Raw genomic sequence first — 19,532 nt, forward strand, 5'->3', positions numbered from 1 at the left:
ATGGTCTCTTCTGTAGTTGGCCCATGGCCTTGTTCTGACTGATGATATTGAGCTTTTCCATTGTCTCTTTCCACAGATGTAGTCGTTTTGATTCCTGTGTGTTCCATCTGGCTAGGCCCATGTGTATCGTTGCTCTTTATGTTGGTGAAAAAAGGTATTTGCAATGAAGAAGTTGTTGGTGTTGCAAAATTCTATCGTGCCATATTTTCCAACTACCAATCCTTCTTTGTTTCCAACTTTTGCATTCCAATCACCAGTAATTATCGATGCATCTTAATTGCATGTTCAATCAATTTCAGACTGCAGAAGCTGATAAAAATCTCCAGTTTCATCATGTTTGGCCTTAGTGGTTGGTGCATAAATTTGAATAATGGTTGTATTAACTGGTCTTCCTTGTAGGTGTATGGATATTATCCTATCACTGAAAGCATTGTACTTCAGGATAGATCTTGAAATGTTCTTTCTGAAGATGAATGCAACTCTGTTTCTCTTCAAATTGTCATTCCTGACATAGTAGACCGTATGATTGTCTGATTCAGAATGGCCACTACCAGTCCATTTCAGCTCACTAATACCTAAGATATCGATGTTTATGCATTCCATTTCATTTTTGACAATTTCCAATTTTCCTAGATCCGTACCTCATACATTCCAGGTTCCAATTACTAAGGGATGTTTGCAGCTCTTTCTTCTTATTTTGAGTCGTGCCACATCAGCAAATGAAGGTCCCAAAAGCTTTACCCCATCCACATCGTTATGGTCGACTCTACTTTGAGGAAACAGCTCTTCCCCAGTTGTCTTTTGACAGCCTTCTAACGTGGGGGGCTCATCTTTCAGCACTGTATCAGACAATGTTCCACTGCTATTCATAAGGTTTTCACGGGCTAATTCTTTTCAGAAGTAGACTGTTGGGTCCTTCATCCTAGTCTGTCTTAGCCTGAAAGCTCAGCTGAAACCTGTCTTCTATGGGTGACCCTGCTGGTATCTGAATACTGGTGACATTTTTTCCCACATCACAGCAACACGCAAGCCCCCACAGTATGACAAACTGACAGACATGTGGGGGTGGCAATGGGCATAGTATGGTAGTAAATGGTGCTGACCAACTGGCTATATATAAAGGAAAGGGGGACCCAAGTATATGTTGAGTATAGGAAACTCATTTCGGTCAAGTCGATTCCAACTCATAGTGACCCTGTAAGACTGAGTAGAACTGCCCCATAGGGTTTCCCAGGCTGTAAATCTTTATGGAAGCAGACTGTCACGTCTTTCTCCTACAGAGCAGCTGGTGGGTTTAAATCAGGTACCTTTTGGTCAGCAGTTGGGCGCTTCACCACTGTACCACCAGGGCTTCTACAGGAAACATATTTTAAATATAAAGACTCGTGTAAGTTAAAAGCAAACAGATGGACCTTCTTAAGATACTGGAAAAGAAGATCCATACATACATAAATACAAATTCTAGATGTATTAGAGACCAAACATGAAAAACAAAGTTTAACAATTTTAAAAAAGAGGAGTTTAAAAGAAAATACAAAAGACTCTTTGTAACCTTAACCCTTTCATGCTGGCAACCATGAAACTTTTTCAGCCTCTGGGGTTTATTGGGAAGCTGCTATACCACTGATAGAGCATGTTGCCACAGGCAGGGGCCTTTATGATTGTTTGAAACCGAAGAAACAGGCATATACCGCAAATTACTGTTTTAACAGGGTATTGTATGAAGTATCTGGATTTTTAGTAGGAAAAATAGAAATTTTGAAAATTTTATTTTTTACACATATGTACCAATAGATCCTGGTAGGGACTCTGGGGTATAATTAGTGGTACTTCATATGTACCAGTAAACACTTAAGGTAGGCTTGTGGGAGGATTGTGGGAGGGGGCAAGAAAAAAAAAATCCATGCTACCTACCAAAAATTCAGACTCAATAATTCAGCATGCTTCTAATAATGAAAACACATGGTATCAACAAAAAACTCAAAGCAGAAAATAATTGGGTCACCAAAGGGTTAGGTTTTATAAGGCCTTACTAAAGAGCATGGATGGTGCAGTGACTAAGAGCTTGGCTGCAAATCGAAATGTCAGTTGTTCAACTCCACCAGCTGCTCCTTGGAAAAACCATATGGGACAGTTCTACTCTGCCCTGTATTGTTGCTATGAGTAGGAATTGACGGGATGGCAATGAGTTTAAAGAAGATGTATAAAAGCCACAATCTGTAAAGAAAATATTTTATTAAGTTCAATTATATTCAAATTAAAATTTTCATACTATGTAAGACACCATAAACAAAATTAAAGGGCCAACCACAGATGGAGAGAAGTTATTTGAATTCATAAAACCAAGAAAAGATCATTGGCCAGACTAAATGAAGAACATCAACAATTCAGTTAGAAAGAAATAAGCAACCTAACAGAAAAGAATAGATATAAGTACGAGAAATTTACAATGTTAGTGATCTAAATACACCAATTAAGGGACAGAGATTGTCTAGGTGGATAAATAAAGAGGTCCCAACTATATGCTGTCTACAGGAAACACGTTTTAAACATAGAAACTCAGATAGGTTAAAAGTCAAGGAATGAGCAGCTGATATTTGACAAAGGCTCAGAGTCAGTTAATTGGGGAAAAGATAGCCTTTTTAACAAATGGTGCTGGCATAACTGGATATCCATTTTCAAAAAAATGAAACAGGACCCACACCTCACACCAAGCACAAAAACTAACTCCAACTGAATCAAAGACCTAAACATAAAGACTAAAACGATAAAGATCATGGAAGAAAAAATAGGGACAACCTTAGAAGCCCTAATACAAGGCATAAACAGAATACAAAACATTACCAAAGATGACGAAGAGAAACCAGATAACTGGGAGCTCCTAAAAATCAAACACCTACGCTCATCTAAAGACTTCACCAAAAGAGTAAAAAGACCACCTACAGACTGGGAAAGAATATTCAGCTATGACATCTCAGACCAGCGCCTGATCTCTAAAATCTACATGATTCTGTCAAAACTCAACCACAAAAAGACAAACAACCCAATCAAGATGTGGGCAAAGGATATGAACACACACTTCCCTAAAGAAGATGTTCAGGCAGCTAACAGATACATGAGAAAATGCTCTCGATCATTAGCCGTTAGAGAAATGCAAATTAAAACCACGATGAGATTCCATCTCCAACAAGGCTGGCATTAATCCAAAAAACACAAAATAATAAATGTTGGAGAGGCTGTGGAGAGATTGGAACTCTTGTACACTGCTGGTGGGAATGTAAAATGGTACAACCTCTTTGGAAATCTATCTGGCGTTTCCTTAAAAAGTTAGAAATAGAACTACCATACAACCCAGAAATTCCACTCCTCGGAATATACCCTAGAGATACAAGAGCCTGCACACAAACAGATATATGCACACCCATGTTTATTGCAGCTCTGTTTACAATAGCAAAAAGCTGGAAGCAACCAAGGTGTCCATCAACGGATGAATGGGTAAATAAATTGTGGTATATTCACACAATGGAATACTACGCATCGATAAAGAACAGTGACGAATCTATGAAAGAATTCATAACATGGAGGAACCTGGAAGGCATTATGCTGAGTGAAATTAGTCAGAGGCAAAAGGACAAATATTGTATAAGACCACTATTATAAGATCTTGAGAAATAGTATAAACTGAGAAGAACACATACTTTTGTGGTTACGAGGAGGGGAGGGAGGGAGGGTGGGAGAGGGTTTTTTACTGATTAATTAGTAGATAAGAACTGCTTTAGGTGAAGGGAAGGACAATACTCAATACATGGAAGGTCAGCTCAACTGGACTGGACCAAAAGCAAAGAAGTTTCCGGGATAAAATGAATGCTTCAAAGGTCAGCGGAGCAAGGGCGGGGATTTGAGGACCATGGTTTAAGGGGACTTCTAAGTCAATTGGCAAAATAATTCTATTATGAAAACATTCTGCATCCCACTTTGAAATGTGGCGTCTGGGGTCTTAAATGCTAACAAGCGGCCATCTAAGATGCATCAATTGGTCTCAACCCACCTGGATCAAAGGAGAATGAAGAACACCAAGGTCACACGACAACTAAGAGCCCAAGAGACAGAAAGGGCCACATGAACCAGAGACTACATGATCCTGAGACCAGAAGAACTAGTTGGTGCCTGGCCACAATTGACGACTGCCCTGACAGGGAGCGCAACAGAGAACCCCTGAGGGAGCAGGAGATCAGTGGGATGCAGACCCCAAATTCTCATAAAAAGACCATACTTAATGGTCTGACTGAGACTAAAGGAATCCCGGCGGTCATGGTCCCCAAACCTTCTGTTGGCACAGGACAGGAACCATTCCCGAAGACAACTCATCAGACATGAAAGGGACTGGACAGTGGGTAGGAGAGAGATGCTGATGAAGAGTGAGCTAATTATATCAGGTGGACACTTGAGACTGTGTTGGCATTTCCTGTCTGGAGAGGGGATGGGAGGATAGAGAGAGAGAGAAGCCGGCAAAATTGTCATGAAAGGAGAGACTGGAAGGGCTGACTCATTAGGGGGAGAGCAAGTGGGAGTACGGAGTAAGGTGTATATAAACTTACATGTGACAGTCTGACTTGATTTGTACACGTTCACTTGAAGCTCAATAAAAGTCAATAAAAAAAAAAAGTCAAGGAATGAATTACCTCAAGATACTGAAAAAAAGAAGAGAGAATTAAACCTAAAGCAAACCGAAGGAAGGCAATAATAAAGATTACAGTGAAGAGCTAATGAAGTAGATAATAGTGCGATAACGGAGAAAATCAATGAAACCAAAAGCTAGTTCTTTGAAAAAATCAACAAGAATAACAAACCTTTAGTTAAATTGGCCAAGAAAAAAGAGAGAAGATTCAAATGACTAGAAATCAGAAATAAAAGAGGGTTTGTTACTACAGACCTTACAGAAATAAACAGGATTATAAAGGAATCCTTTATAATAACACAGTACTTAGTGTTGAAAGATTGGATCCTTTTTCCCTATGATCAGATACAAGACAAGGATGTCCGCTCTCAGCACTTCTATTAAATACTGTACTGGGGGCTCTAGACAGGGCAATTAGGTAAGAAAAAGAAAGAAAAGATATCTAGATTGGAAGGCAAGAAGTGCAACTATCTCTATTTGCAGGTGGCATGATCTTATATATAGAAAAATCCTGAGGAGTCCACTAAAAAACTGTTAAAACTTATAAACAAACTCATCAAGGTTGCAAAATACAAGATCTATTTGCAAAAATCAATTATATTTTTCTTTGCTTGCTATGAACAATTCAAAATGAAATTAAAAAGCAATTCTATTCATAATAGCATCAAAATAATGAAATACTTAGGAATAAATTTAGGAATAAACAGAAGTACAAAACTTATACTCTAAGAGCTATAAAACATTGTTGAAAGAAATTAAAGAAAGTCTAAATAAATGGAAAAACATCTCAAATTCATGGATTAGAAGACTTAATATTGTTAAAATGGCAACATGCACCAAGGACTAACATACAATCCATATCAGAATCCCAGCTGACTTTTTTATAGACATTGACAAGCTTATTCTGAAATTTGTATAGAATTTCAGGGGACCCAGATTACCCAAAACAATCTTTAAAAAAGAAGAATAAAGTAGGAAGACATACTTCTTGATTTCAAATCTTATTATAAAGCAGTGGTGATAGAGGCATAAAGATAGACACATACGTCAATGGAATAGAATTGAGAGTCCAGAAATAAGTCCATACGTCTATGGTCAAGTGGTTTTCAACAAGGGTACAAAGATCATTCATTCAAAGGGGGAAAGAATAGTCCTTTCAACAAATGCTGCTGGGGCAACTGGATAGCCACATACAAAAGAATGAAGTTGAACCTTTACCTCACACCATATTAAAAAATTAATTCAAAATGGATCAAAGACCTAAATGTAAGAGCTAAAACTATGAAATTCTTAAAAGAAAACATAGGGGGTAAATCTTCATGACCTTGAATTAGCAAAGGATTCTTAGACATGACACCAAAAGCACAAGCAACAAAAGAAAAAAAAAAAATAGATAAATTGAACTTCAACAAAATTAAAAATTTTGAACTTCAAAAAAGTTTTTTTTTCACTTCAAGAAAGTGAACAAACCCACTGAATGGGAGAAAATATTTACAAATCATATATATGATAGAGAACTTGTATCTAGAATATCTAAAGAACTCTTACAATGCAACAGTAAAAAGACAAATAATCTGATAAAAAAAAAAAAGGGCAAAGGATTTGAATAGGGATTTCTCCAGGAAAGACAGACAAAGAACCAATAAGCACATGAAAAATGCTGAACATTTTTAGTCATCAGGAAATGCAAATCAAAACCACTTCATACCTACTGGGCTAGAATCAAAAAGTCAGATAATAACAAGTTTTGGCCAAGATGTGAAGTTGGAGCCTCATACACTGCTGCTGAGAATATAAAATGGTTCAGCTGCTGTGGAAAACAGTTTGGCAGTTTTTCAAAAAGTTAAACATAAGAGTTACCATATGACTTCGAAATTCTACTTCCAGGTATGTACCGAAGAGAATTGAAAACACCTGTTCACACAAAAACTTGTACATGTTTGTACATAGCAACATTGTTCATAATAGCCCCAAAGTCAAAACAACCCAAATGTCCATCAACTGGTGGATGGATAAACAAAATGTGATATAGCCATACAATAGAGCATTGTTCATCCATAAAAAGGAATGAAGTACTGATATATGCTATAACTTAGATAAACCTTGAAAACAAGCTAAGTGAAAGAAGTCGGTCACAAAAATCCACATATGGTAAGATTTTGTTAATATGAAAGACCAAAATAGGGAAATCTATAGAGAACAGTTTGCTTGGGGCTGCTTTGGAAACCCTGGTGGTGTAGTGGTTAAGAGCTACAGCTGCTAACCAGAAGATTGGCAGTTTGAATCCACCAGGCGCTCCTTGGAAACTCTGTGGGGTAGTTCCACTCTGTCCTATAGGGTCGCTATGAGTCGGAATCGACTTGAGGACAGTGGGTTTGGTGTTTTGTTTTTTTGCTTAGGGCTTGGGGGGGGGGGCGGTGAAGGTACAGGGGAGTGATAGCTAAAGAATACAGGATTTCTTTCTTTTTTTAAGTCTCAATTTCAGAGTTTTATTGTATTGCACTAAAGGAATGGCAGGATGGCTATACAATGTTCTCTCTCATTCAGTTTTAAAATCTAAGGTACTTGCAAATTCTCAAGAACACTTTTACCACTAAATCAGAACAGTATAATAAACAATTTCTTAATAAGTAATGTTTAATGTCTTACAAATAAAAACACATTTAAAATAGCTTTAAATGCATCCTTCAGAAGTAGCATATATTTTTATAGCATGCTCGTTTATGCTTAAGAATTAAAGCAAGTATATTGTTGTTGTTGTTATTAGGTGTTGTTGAGTCGGTTTCAACTCATAGCAACCCTACAGGACACAGCAGAACTGCCTCATAGGGTTCCCAAGGAGCAGCTGGTAGATTTGAACTGCTGACCTTTTGGTTAAAAGCCAAGCTCTTAACCACTACACTGCCAGGGCCCTTATTATCCCGATGGAAATATGGGAAATACCTCATTCATGTAATATGCAGGGATAATATTCAAGTTGAAGGGGAAAAAATTCCACTCTTCTCATTTCGACAGGTATCCACATACAATCATCTGCATGATAGTCAAGGAAACCCATGAAGTTTCCTACAGGTTAGGTATACATTTTGTGTTCATCAAAAGTACCTGCTGTCTACAGTTAATTTATAATTAGATGGCATTTTAATAAAGCCAAAAGGAGCCATACAAGTTCAGGATTTCTTTTTGAGGTTATGAAAATATTCTAAAATTGATTGTGATGATAGTTGCATACATATATTAAAAACATTCACTTGTACACTTTAAATGGATGAATTGTTTGACGTGTGAATAACACTTCAATAAAGCTGTTAAAAAACAGGAAAGGAATGTTCAGATTGGACAATTTCTATTGTTCTATCTTCAAGTTCATTGATTCTTTCCTCTGTCCCCCCATTCTGCTGTTGAGCTAATCTGCTGAGGTTTAAATTGTGATTATCGTATTTTTCAGTTCCAAAAATTTCCATATGGTTCTTCTTTATGTCTTTTATTTTTTGCTGAGGTTTTCTATTTCTTTCATTTATTTCAAACATGTTTGTAATTGCTCTTTAAAGCATTTTTATATGGCTGATTTAAAATCTTTGTCAGATAATTCTAACATTACTGTCATCTCAGGGTTTGCATTTATTGCTTATTTTTCTCATTCAGTTTGAGATCTTCCTATTTCTTGGTATATCAAGTGATTTTTTTATTGAAACTTGGAAATTTGGGAGATTATGTTATTATTTTATTTAAACCTACTTTAGCTGGCTTCTTCTGGCGCTGGTCTGCAGGGGAAGCAGTGGAGGGTTGGGGGCTGCCTTGTTACTTTAAAGTGGGATTAGAAGCCTAGCTTCCTTACTTTGCCTTTGTTGTGGGTTGAGTTTTGTCCCCCCTACAAATGTGTACCAACTTGGCTAGTCCATGATTCCCAGTATTTTGTGATTGCCCACCATTTTGTCATCTGATGTGGTTTTCCTATGTGTTGTAAATCCTACCACTATTATGTCAATGAAGTAGGATTAGTGGCAGTTATGTTAATAAGGCAGGTCTCAATCTATAAGATTAGGTTGTGTCTTAAGTCAATCTCTTTTGAGATATAAAAGAGGGAAGCAAGCAGAGAGACAGGAGGACCTCATGCCACCAAGGAACAAGAGCCAGGAGAATAGTACATCCATCGGACCTGGGGTCCCTGAGCTGAGAAGCTCCTTGACTGGGGAGGGTTGATGACAAGGACCTTCCCCCAGAACTAACAGAGAGAGAAAGTCTTGCCCTGGAGCTGGCATCCTGAATTCAAACTTCTAGCCTCCTAGACTGTGAGAGAATAAATTTCTTTGTTAAAGCCATCCACTTGTAGTATTTCTGTTATAGCAACCCTAGAAAACTTACACAGAATTTGGTACTGGGAGTGGGATGCTGCTCTAACAGATACCTAAAATGTGGAAGCAGTTTTGAAACTGTGAATTGGTAGAGGCTGGAAGAGTTTTAAGATTGCCTAGAACAGACTGTTGGTGAAATTATGGACATCACAGACAATTCTGGTGAGGACTCAGGAGGAAGCAGCAGCAGAGAAATGGAAGCAGCTCAACCAGGAGACAAGTGCCAGATAGTGCTGGAGCTGACCCACAGAGTGTGAGAGCTAAATGCCTTTGCAAGGAGGCTTCCTGGTGGAGTGAGGAGCCTCTGGGCACTTATTGGTGGAGCTAGGCTTGTGGACCCATGGAGCAAGAGAGCTGAGTGCCTTCCGGCTGAAGTTTACTAGTGAAATGAGGTGCCTCCAGGTGCTTATCAGTGGAGCTAAAGAGCTTTGGAACACTTGTTCCAGCAGGGCAGACGTGGTGAGGACTGAGAGGCTGAGAGGCTGAGAGGCCAAGGAACCAGAAAGCAGAAGCTGAAGAGACAAGGAAAACATGAGGCACAGGTGCCTCAGTCTCAAAGGGTAGGGCCACTACCTCTGGGGTCTCAAAAGGTGGAGTCGCCACTCAGGTGGCCAAGGGGAGTGGGGTTGCCCAAATGTGAGGGAGCAGAGTTGCTGTTCCAGTGGGCCGGGAAGACGAAGCTGAAGCTGAAGCTGATGGCTGAGGGGCCTCTACTTAGAATTTGGAGAGTGTGGCCAACACCCAGAGCCTGGAGGCAAAGCCATTGTCTAAATGGTCTCAGAGAACAGAGGATTATTTTCAAGCCTTGAGGGCTAATGTAATGTGTTCTGCTGACTTGCTTGGTGCCTGTTTGTTATCCCTTCTTTCCTTTTGTAATGGAAATGTCTACCTTGTGCCTATTCAACTACTGTACCTTGGAAGGAGATGACTTGTATTCTACATTTCACAGATGAAGAGGAATTTTTGGATTTTGGTCTTGGAGTTAAGACTTTTGCTATGATATTATATGATGGGGTGAAAGTGTTTTTTATGTGGCAAAGATGTACATTTTGGGGGGCCAAAAGGTGGAATGCTGTGGCTTGAGCTGTGTACCCTTAAATGTGTGTCAATTTGGCTAGTCCATGGTTCCCAGTATTGTGTGATTGTCCATCATTTTGTCTTCTGATGTAATTTTCCTATGTGTTGTAAATCCTACTTCTATGATGTTAATGATGTGGGATTAGTGGCAGTTATGTTAATGAGGCAGGTCTCAATCTATAAGATTAGGTTGTGTCTTAAGTCAATTTATTTTGAGATATAAAAGAGAAGCTAACAGAGAGACATGGGGACCTTATACCACCAAGAAACAAGAGCTAGGAGAATAGCACATCCATTGGACCTGGGGTCCCTAAGCTGAGAAGCTCCTTGACTGGGGAAGATTGATGACAAGGACCTTCCCCCAGAATCAACAGAGAGAAAAAGCCTTCCCCTGGAGCTGGCACCCTGAATTCAAACTTCTAACCTCCTAGACTGTAAGCGAATAAATTTGTCTTTGTTAAAGCCATCCACTCGTGGTATTCTGTTATAGCAGCACTAGATAATACCTGAGGCTGGGTTCTCTTGAGAAGCAAAACCAATAAAGCATGTAAATATGTATATAGAGAGATTTATGTCAAGGAAATGGCTCACGCGACTGTAGAGACTGGAACATCCCAAGTCCGTGAGTCAGGGTAGAGGCTTATCTTGATTCACGTAGCTATAAGGGCTAGCAAACCCAAAATCAGCAGGTCAGAGAATAGGAGTCTTGCTCACAGGTTTCGAAGATCGATGAATCCCAAGATCGGCAGGCAAGACAGCAGGCAAGCTGCTAGATCAAGTTCCAAGAACCAGAAGTCAGAAAAACAGGAGCCAGGTGCAGGATCCAGATCGGGCAGAAGCCCGTGAGCCTTGCCAGAATATCTGCTTATATTCAATGCAGGCCACACACCCAAGGAAACTCCCTTTCAACTGATTGGCTACTCATATCTGATCCCATCATGGAGGTGATCACATTATACCAAATTTCCTTATGGAATTGATCACAGCATCATATGACTGCCTAACCACTGAGAATCATGGCTCAGGCAAGTTGACATACAACCTCAACCATCACAGCCTCCACTGACATCTGAGTGAGTGGACTCTTCAAGACTACTAAGCAGGTGTGGGAGTTCCAGCTCCCCACTAGGCATCCACTGATATCTTCTTGATTAGAGGGCTGGAAGTGCCTTTTTACTGTTCCCCATGTGGCCTCCACTTACACCACATGGGGTGTGTGCCCTTGTTACTGCTGGGTGGTGTAGAAAGTCCTAACTCTCAGCAAGGCCTCCTCTGACACCACCCCAGCAGGGAGTGCAAGGGACACCTCATTACCACCAGGTGGGGGTGGAAGTCCAGCCTCTCAACTTGGTCTTCGTTGTCATGGATGAGATGGAGCCACAGGTTTGTTTTGTGGTGCTTGGCTGGAGTAGAGTGGTTATTATCTAAAAGTTTTCTGTCTTGCTGGGTTCCTCCTTTCTTAGTCTATTGACTAGACAGAGCAGGCTTTTTCTGGATCTTTATTTGTCTGGGCTTGTTGGTGTCTCTGGGTTGCTGGCTTCTTCAACTTCAAGTCTGTGACATATAAGGCAAGAAGAAAAACCAGGGAATTTACCGTGTTGATCCTTAGGTCTTGAGGTGTTAGCCAGTCTTCCTTTTTCCGACTACCTTCCAGAGTCTTCTTATGTTTATTTTATAAATAATGTGCAGGTATTTTAGTTGGGAGGAATAGGGGAGAATATGTCTGCTCCATCTTCCTGGAAGTAGAATTTCTTGCTCTCTGGCTTTAACAGTCACACATTCCCCTTATAACTCCTTGGTCTATCTATTTAATCATAGAAGTTGGAAACAAACTTAAACTGACTGGCTTCTTTATAAGAAGTGATGTAAAAGAATATGAAGCTTTATGCCCAAGACTCTCATTTAAAGAAATACCGAGCTATCTACACATAGCCACAGGCAGAATACTCCCAGTATCAAAGAGGCTTGTCAGATATAATTTTATTAGCATTTCTCATCTCTGAAGATCATCTCTAAAGAATAAAGCAGAATATTTTTCAGGACTCAAAATGTGTAAGTATCTCACCTTCACTATCACAGCATTCTAGGATTGAAGGGTCTTCCCGAATCACCGCAGTCAGAGCATTGACATCTCCATTAGATGCTGCCTGATAAACCATGGTCAGGTCGACTTCCTCAGATGAGTCACCTTCATGAATCAAACAGAGACACACTGATAGGGTACGTGGAGTGCGTTCACTGAAAGAATAACAACACCCAGCCATCACCCACACAAGTGATTCATTAAAACCTCACCACTTTTGAAGAAAAGTGAACCACTGTGGGCCATGATGTAACACAACATTTTATTGGGAAGGAGCCTGAAGGGATTAGATGCCTACTGAGATTTTATGATTTTCTCTGGCATCCAGGCTACTCAAAATCAGTGACAACACAGCAGTAAGTGGGATCTTTATCTTGGTCTGGATTTTCCTTTATTACCTGAAACATGTTACTTTTCCTTTCAATGACTCAGTTTCCTCCTTCAAAAGAGACATTGTGCTCCTTATTCTCTGTCCTCCAGATGCACGCTCTACCTTTCTTTGCTCTGTGCTCTGGGGGTTGATCCTTCCTGACTGAGTCACCCAACCTCGCTGGCCCTCTGGCTTACCAGTGGGAGGAACTGGCAGGAGATTGGCGGGGAGCAGAGAAATTAGTGTACAGTAGTAGCTGCCTCTCTCCTTCGAGGAGGCTTCCCCTTCCTAGAACCAGCTCTAACTGGGTTCTCTCTGCTAAATGTTCCTTCCTGTGCTCCTTCAGCCATAGGAATGGTATCAGCTTCACACTGATGTTAGTTGGTGGTGTCTCAACATCCCTCATTTGTTCCTTTAACCCCGCCTCATCTCTGAACATAGTTCCCTCACAAAATCTTCTTCATTAGGATCATCTGGGGTTTAATAAGATGTTTCTAGAAGAAGCAGAGTTGTATGCGACCCCTTTGAAATTTGGTAGTCATTTGTATTATACCTTTGTGCCCGGTTGAACCAACTGATAGTACTGCCAAAGGTGATAGCAGAACTGTGAACTAGTGACCCCAGCGGAGCACTGGAAGGGCTGGGAGGCAAGTTCTGCTCGTGGAGAAACCCTGGTGAGATGTTGTGTCCAGCCCCTCTACTTTTGCAATTTTTGTCACGCTTATTTTTTCTCTAAGTCCAGCCATTATTCAGGGAAAAAATGAATACTGAAAAAAGTGAATTCTTACATGTGTCAGAATTTTTTTTAATTGTATCTTTTTCTACTAATCTGAACATTATGCCTGTGGTAATTGATAGTTCTAATTGATCTTTACTTGGCAATGGTCCTAACCGTTGGCTTAGTTTCTTTGTCCTAGTTTTTCTGGGAAGTTGTTAATGATTTTTAACGAGTTGAAGTTCCCCAAGAACAGTTTGTTACTAAAGATGATTCCCTTATCATGACAACAAACTGTTCTGTGAAATGGGTGATTGCTCGCTCATTTATTGAAGGTAGTTTTTTTTGGCTATTATTATTTTTTATTTGACTTTTTTAAAAAAGTAGATTTGTTTGTACATTTGTGAGGACTGTCCAAAGCTAAATGCCACTTCTCTGGTAAGTGCAAGGACTCCAGGGCCAGACTGCTTGGGCTCAAGTCCAGTTACTGGTCGTATGAATTTGTGCCAGCTACACTTTCTGGGCCTAGTTTCCTCATCATTAAAATGGAGATGCTGCTGCTGCTGATGGTGATAACACAAACCTATTTCATAAGGTTGTTGCAAGGATTAAGTGTACTTTTAGGACAGGGCCTGCCACATAATAAGCACTGTATATACTTTGCTATCATGGCAATTTTGTGTGTGTGTGCGTAAGGCATTAAAAACCTGGGACAAGTGAGCCAGACAGCGGACAAAAAGGTTTCTCTCTGATGATGGCTAGATAAAGAATCCATCCACTGAAGTGAACATGAACTCTATAGTAGAGACCTTCCCAGAAGGTATCAGATAGCTCATGATATCTTTGAGCACAATAAATAGGGCCTAGATTTAAGGGCTAAGATGACCACATACAAAGATGCTGGTGGCGTCATCTCAGAAGGAAGACCCTGGTGGTGGGCTCAAGAGCTCTATGTTTATAACCTGCTCTTCACTGAGTGCAATAAAATATATAAGGTGTGTTCAGCACCCTGAGCAGGACGATGAATACGTTGCCTGATAGACTTAGAATCCCAAAAAGATTTTGCCAGAAGAATTTTAAAAGATTGTATTAAAATGGATGGAGCCCTGGTGACACAGCTGGTAAGAGCTTGATTGCTAACAAAAAAGGTCAGCAGTTCAAACCCACCAGCCACTCCTTGGAAACCCTACAGGGCAGTTCTACTCTGTGCTGTCAGGTCGCTATGAGTTGGAATCAACTCGTCAGCAACAGGTTTGGTTCAGGTCTATTAATAGGGATAAACATTAAAAAAACCAAACCAAACCCAGCGCCGTCGAGTCGATTCCGACTCATAGCGACCCTATAGGTCAGAGTAGAACTGCCCCGCAGAGTTTCCAAGGAGCGCCTGGCGGATTTGAACTGCTGACCCTTTGGTTAGCAGCCGTAGCACTTAACCACTACACCACCAGGGTTTCCAGGGATAAACATAGGGTAACATATTTTAGTCCACATCCAGATGAACTAATAAAACGGTGGCTGAAACTCTCATTTTTTCTGCTTAGCTTCTCCTCACCCTGCTGGTAACTTTAACCTGATTATTTCACTTTCAACCCATGGGTTTACTCAGTGGAACTGACAGCATGATGCTCAGGGTGGAACATGTGACCTAGAACTAAGCCATTCAGTGATAGCATAATTCTGACCACAGAGTGATTCAGGATGGCTACGTGACCTAGTCAGAGCCCATGAAAGGCAATGATACTTTGACCTGGATTGCTGGGAGCTAGACGTTCCCTCTGTTCCACTGGCCATGTACCTGGAAGCTGTTGTTGCTGTTGTTAGTTGTCGAATCGATTCCAACTCATGCGACCCCATGTGCGCAGAGTAGAACTGCTCCACAGGGCTTTTGGCTGTGACCTTTTGTAAGCAGATCGCCGCCTGTCTTCCAAGATGCCTCCTGCTGGGTTGAAACTGCCAACCTCTCGGCTAGTAGCTGAGTGGCTTAATCATTTGCATCACCCAGAAACTCCATCCCTGGGAGGTACTGGGGGATATCTTATGGGTAGAGAGCCTGCCTAAAAATGTGGACAATGCAAAGAGCAGAGCAGAGCTGGGTCAAAAGAAGGGAATTATTGAGATTTAAACTCCTGAATCAAGCCACACCTTAAGCTAGTAGCACTATCTCCAGAACATTTACATGAGTAAATAAATTCGCTTTTAGCTTAAGCCAGTTTGCATACAGTTTGTTCATTAATTTTGTTTTGTCTTAATCAATGAAACAGTTCTAACTGATACAAGATTTTAGCAATGGCACTTTAGAAAAGAACTTAGGGTTTTAGTTGGGCAATTAGCTTTTAGGAACCAATAATGTGATAATAAAGCTAGTGGGTGCTCCAGGGGCATTAAAAATAGTCTAGTAACCAGAATGAGAGAAGTGACAGGCCTTTTCTATTCTTGACCAATTAGTGTCCTATTGAGGTCTATAGCCTGTGGGTTTCTTGGGTTATAGGTAGCTGGGCAACACTTCCAGGAGAACAACTAGAATAAGAAATGAAAGAACTTCCTTTATGTCTCATGAGGAAGAGTTGAAAGAAATAAGTGTGTTTACTCCAGAGATTATTTCGCGGGGTCCTGATAGTTACCTTGAAATATTTGTAAAGCTTTGGCGTGAACAATTTTATGACTGAATTGTTCTATAAGACTTCAGCAGTTAGAAATAACAGTGATGAGAGTGACACAGGGACAAGTATTTTTATTGTTAGGGCATTGTAAAAACAATCTGGTCATTTCAAGAGGTAGTGAACTTCCTCTCATTGAAGATGGCAAAGTCTTCGCTAGCTGGCCACAAAGGAAGTGTGTTGCAGAAGGAATTTGGACATCAGGGTAAACCACAGGGATGGGGGGAGGGAAGTCGTGTGAGGCAGGACAGAATGTACTTCAAGGTTTCTTCTAGTTCCAAGATTTACTACTAAGCCACAGAGCAATTAGGAAGTCGGAAATGAAGGCGCTTCCCTCGAGGTTGTGGAGAAATAGCCAAACTAAATTAGGTCAATGAAAATAATTAGGCTTAAACTTGGAGACTGTACAAAGAATTTCTGTAGAAACAAGGAAACAACAAGTACAAAGGGAAGGATGACTGATGGTCCTATGGAATCGAAAACAGGGGTTGGAAAATATTTTCCTACTGAAGGCCACAAACTTAATACATTCAAAAGATCAACATAAACAAACACCACATAAATTTGTCCTAACCCTTTTCTTCTTTTTAATCTTTATCTATCTATCTGGAGTCCTTGAGTTGTATAAATGCTTAACATGATTTTTGAGTCCAACCAGAGGTGCCTTGGAAGAAAGACTTGGTGATCTGCTTCCAAAAAAAACAGCCATTGAAAACCCTATGCAGCGCAGTTCTACTCTGACACGCATGGAATCGTCATGAGTCAAAATCAATGTGACTGCAACTGGTTCTGTATCTATCTAACCATCTTACCTTTCAGCTTAGGGAAAGAGCAAGATTTGAAGGGAACAGGCAGAATGGTTCTTTGCCTCTCTGTGTGAAAGATAAACAGATTTATGTACCAATGCACAAAGAGACATTTGAGGATGGACACAGAGGAAGGTAGACTGAAGTAGAGGAAATGGAAAAGAGACATAAAGAAATAGGAAGAAAGAAGAATGTGAAGGGAAGTAGATAATATTTTATAAATATTAATTTGTGTGTGCATATGTATATATAGAGCTCTGGCGGCACAGTGGTTAAGAGCTCAGGCTGCTAACCAAAATGTAGGCAGTTTGAATCCACCAACTGCTCCTTGGAAACCCTATGGAGAAGTTCTACTCTGTCCTATAAGGTCGTTACGAGTCAGAATCAAATCTACTGCAAGGTTTTTTTTTTTTAATTGATACGTATATATATATATATGAATCAAATCGACTACATCTGTGGGAAAAGATGATTGAAAAGCTCAATATCATCAGTCAGAACGAGGCCAGGGGCTGACTGTGGAAAAGACTGTCAATTGCTTATATGCAAGTTTAAGTTCAAACTGAAGAAAATTAGAACAAGTCGACGAGAGCCAAAGTACGACCTTGAGTATATCCTGAATTTAGAGACCATCTCAAGAATAGATTTGACGCGTTGAACACTAACGACCAAAGACCAGATGAGTTGTGGAATGACATCAAGGACACCATCCATGAAGAAAACAAGAGGTCATTAAAAAGACAGGAAAGAAAGAAAAGACTAAAATGGATGTCAGAAAAGACTCTGAAACTTGCTCTTGAACATCAAATAGCAAAAGTAAAAGGAAGAGATGATGTAAAGGATTGAACAGAAGATTTCAAAGGGCAGCTCGAGAAGACAAACTAAAGTATTATAATGACATGTGCAAAGACCTGCAGATGGAAAACCAAAAGGGAAGAACACACTCTGCATTTCTCAAGCTGAGAGAACTGAAGACAAATTCAAGCCTTGAGTTGCAATATTGAAGGATTCCATGGGGAAAATATTAAACGACTTAGGAACTATCAAAAGAAGATGGAGGAAATACACAGAGTGACCACCAAAAAGAATTGGTCAACATTCAACCACTTCAGGAGGTACCACGTGAGCAGAACCAGTGGTATCGAAGTAAGAGGTTCAAGTTCACTAAAGGCATTGGCGCCAAAGAAAACTCCAGGAATTGATGGAATACCAATTGAGATCTTTTCAACAAATGGACACAGCACTGGAAGTGTTCACTAGTCTATGCCAAGAAATTTGGAAGACAACTACCTGGCCAACCAACTGGGAAAGATCTATATTTATGCCTATTCTCAAGAAAAGTGATTCCACTGAATGCAGAAATTATCGAACAATATCATTAATATCACATGCAAGGAAAATTTTGCTAAAGATAATTCAAAACCAGCTGTAGCTGAATATGGACAGGGAATTGCCAGAAATTCAAGCTGGATTCAGAGAGGATGCAGAACCAGGGATATCATTGCTGACATCAGATGGATCCTGGCTGAAAACACAGAATACCAGAAAGAGGTTTGCCCATGTTTTATTGACTATGCAAAGGTATTAGACTGTGTGGATCATAACAAATTATGGATAATATTATGAAGAAAGGGAATTCCAGAACACTTAATTGTGCTCATGAGGAACTCATGTATAGATCAAGAGGTAGTCGTTCGAACAGAACAAGGGAGTTGTATGGTTTAAAGTTAGGAAAGGTGTGTCAGGGTTGTATCCTTTTACCATACTTATTCAATCTGTATGCTGAGCAAATAATCCGAGAAACTGGACTATATGAAGAAGAATGTGGCATCAGAATTGGAGGAAGATTCATTAACAAACTTCATTATGCAGATGACACAACCTTGCTTACTGAAAGTGAAGAGGACTTGAAGCACTTACTAATGAAGATTAAAGACCACAGCCTTCATTATGGATTATACCTCAACATAAAGAAAATAAAAGTCCTCACAACTGGATCAATAAACAACATCATGATAGAGAAAAGATTGAAGTTGTCAAGGATTTCATTTTACTTGGATCCATAATCAACACCCATGGAAGCAGCAGTCAAGAAATCACAAGACTCATTGCATTGGGCAAATCTGCTGCAAAAGACCTCTTTAAAGTGTTAAAAAGCGAATATGTCACCTTGAAGATTAAGGAGGTCCTGACCCAGGCCATGGCATTTTCAATCGCATGTAAAACCTGGATGATGAATAAAGAAGACCGAAGAAGAATTGAAGCCTTTGAATTGTGGTGCTGGTGAAGAATATTGACTATACCATGAACTGCCAAAAGAACTAACAAATCCGTCTTGGAAGAAGTACAACCAGAATGCTCTTTAGAAGCAAGAATGGCATAACTATGTCTCACATACTCTGGACATGTTATCAGGAGGGATCAGTCCCTGGAGAAGGGCATCATGCTTGGTAAAGTAGAAGATCAGCAAAAAAAGAGAAAGACCCTCAACAAGATGGATTGACACAGTGGCTTCAACAATGGGCTCAAGCATAACAACGATTGTGAGCATGGCACAGGACCAGGCAGCATTTCGTTCTGTTGTATATAGGGTCACTATGAGTCGGAACCGATTCGATGGCATGTAACAACAACAATATATATTTGAAACACATGCAGAACTGGAAGAATATACATCAAAAAAGACTAGAAATAATCTCTTGAATGTTCTTCAGAACTTTCTGTATTTTCCAAATTCTTGATCATGAAATTGTGTTCTTTTATAGTCAGTAGAGTAAACCAAGTTTTTTCT

At 40.0% G+C, this 19,532-nt stretch overlaps 1 protein-coding gene across 1 annotated transcript in view; it reads right to left on the reverse strand.

The window, feature by feature from the left end:
• The window catches only part of ANKRD55 (ankyrin repeat domain 55), a 114,358-nt gene that overhangs the window by 67,870 nt on the left and 26,956 nt on the right, over positions 1 to 19,532 (reverse strand). Inside the window, exon 2 of the mRNA XM_049867611.1 lies at positions 12,176 to 12,298. Within this exon, the coding sequence (XP_049723568.1) occupies positions 12,176 to 12,298 (123 nt within the window). The remainder of the gene's footprint in view (positions 1 to 12,175; positions 12,299 to 19,532) is intronic.

This window comes from Elephas maximus, chromosome 2, assembly GCF_024166365.1.
Source record: "Elephas maximus indicus isolate mEleMax1 chromosome 2, mEleMax1 primary haplotype, whole genome shotgun sequence".
NCBI lineage: Eukaryota > Metazoa > Chordata > Mammalia > Proboscidea > Elephantidae > Elephas > Elephas maximus.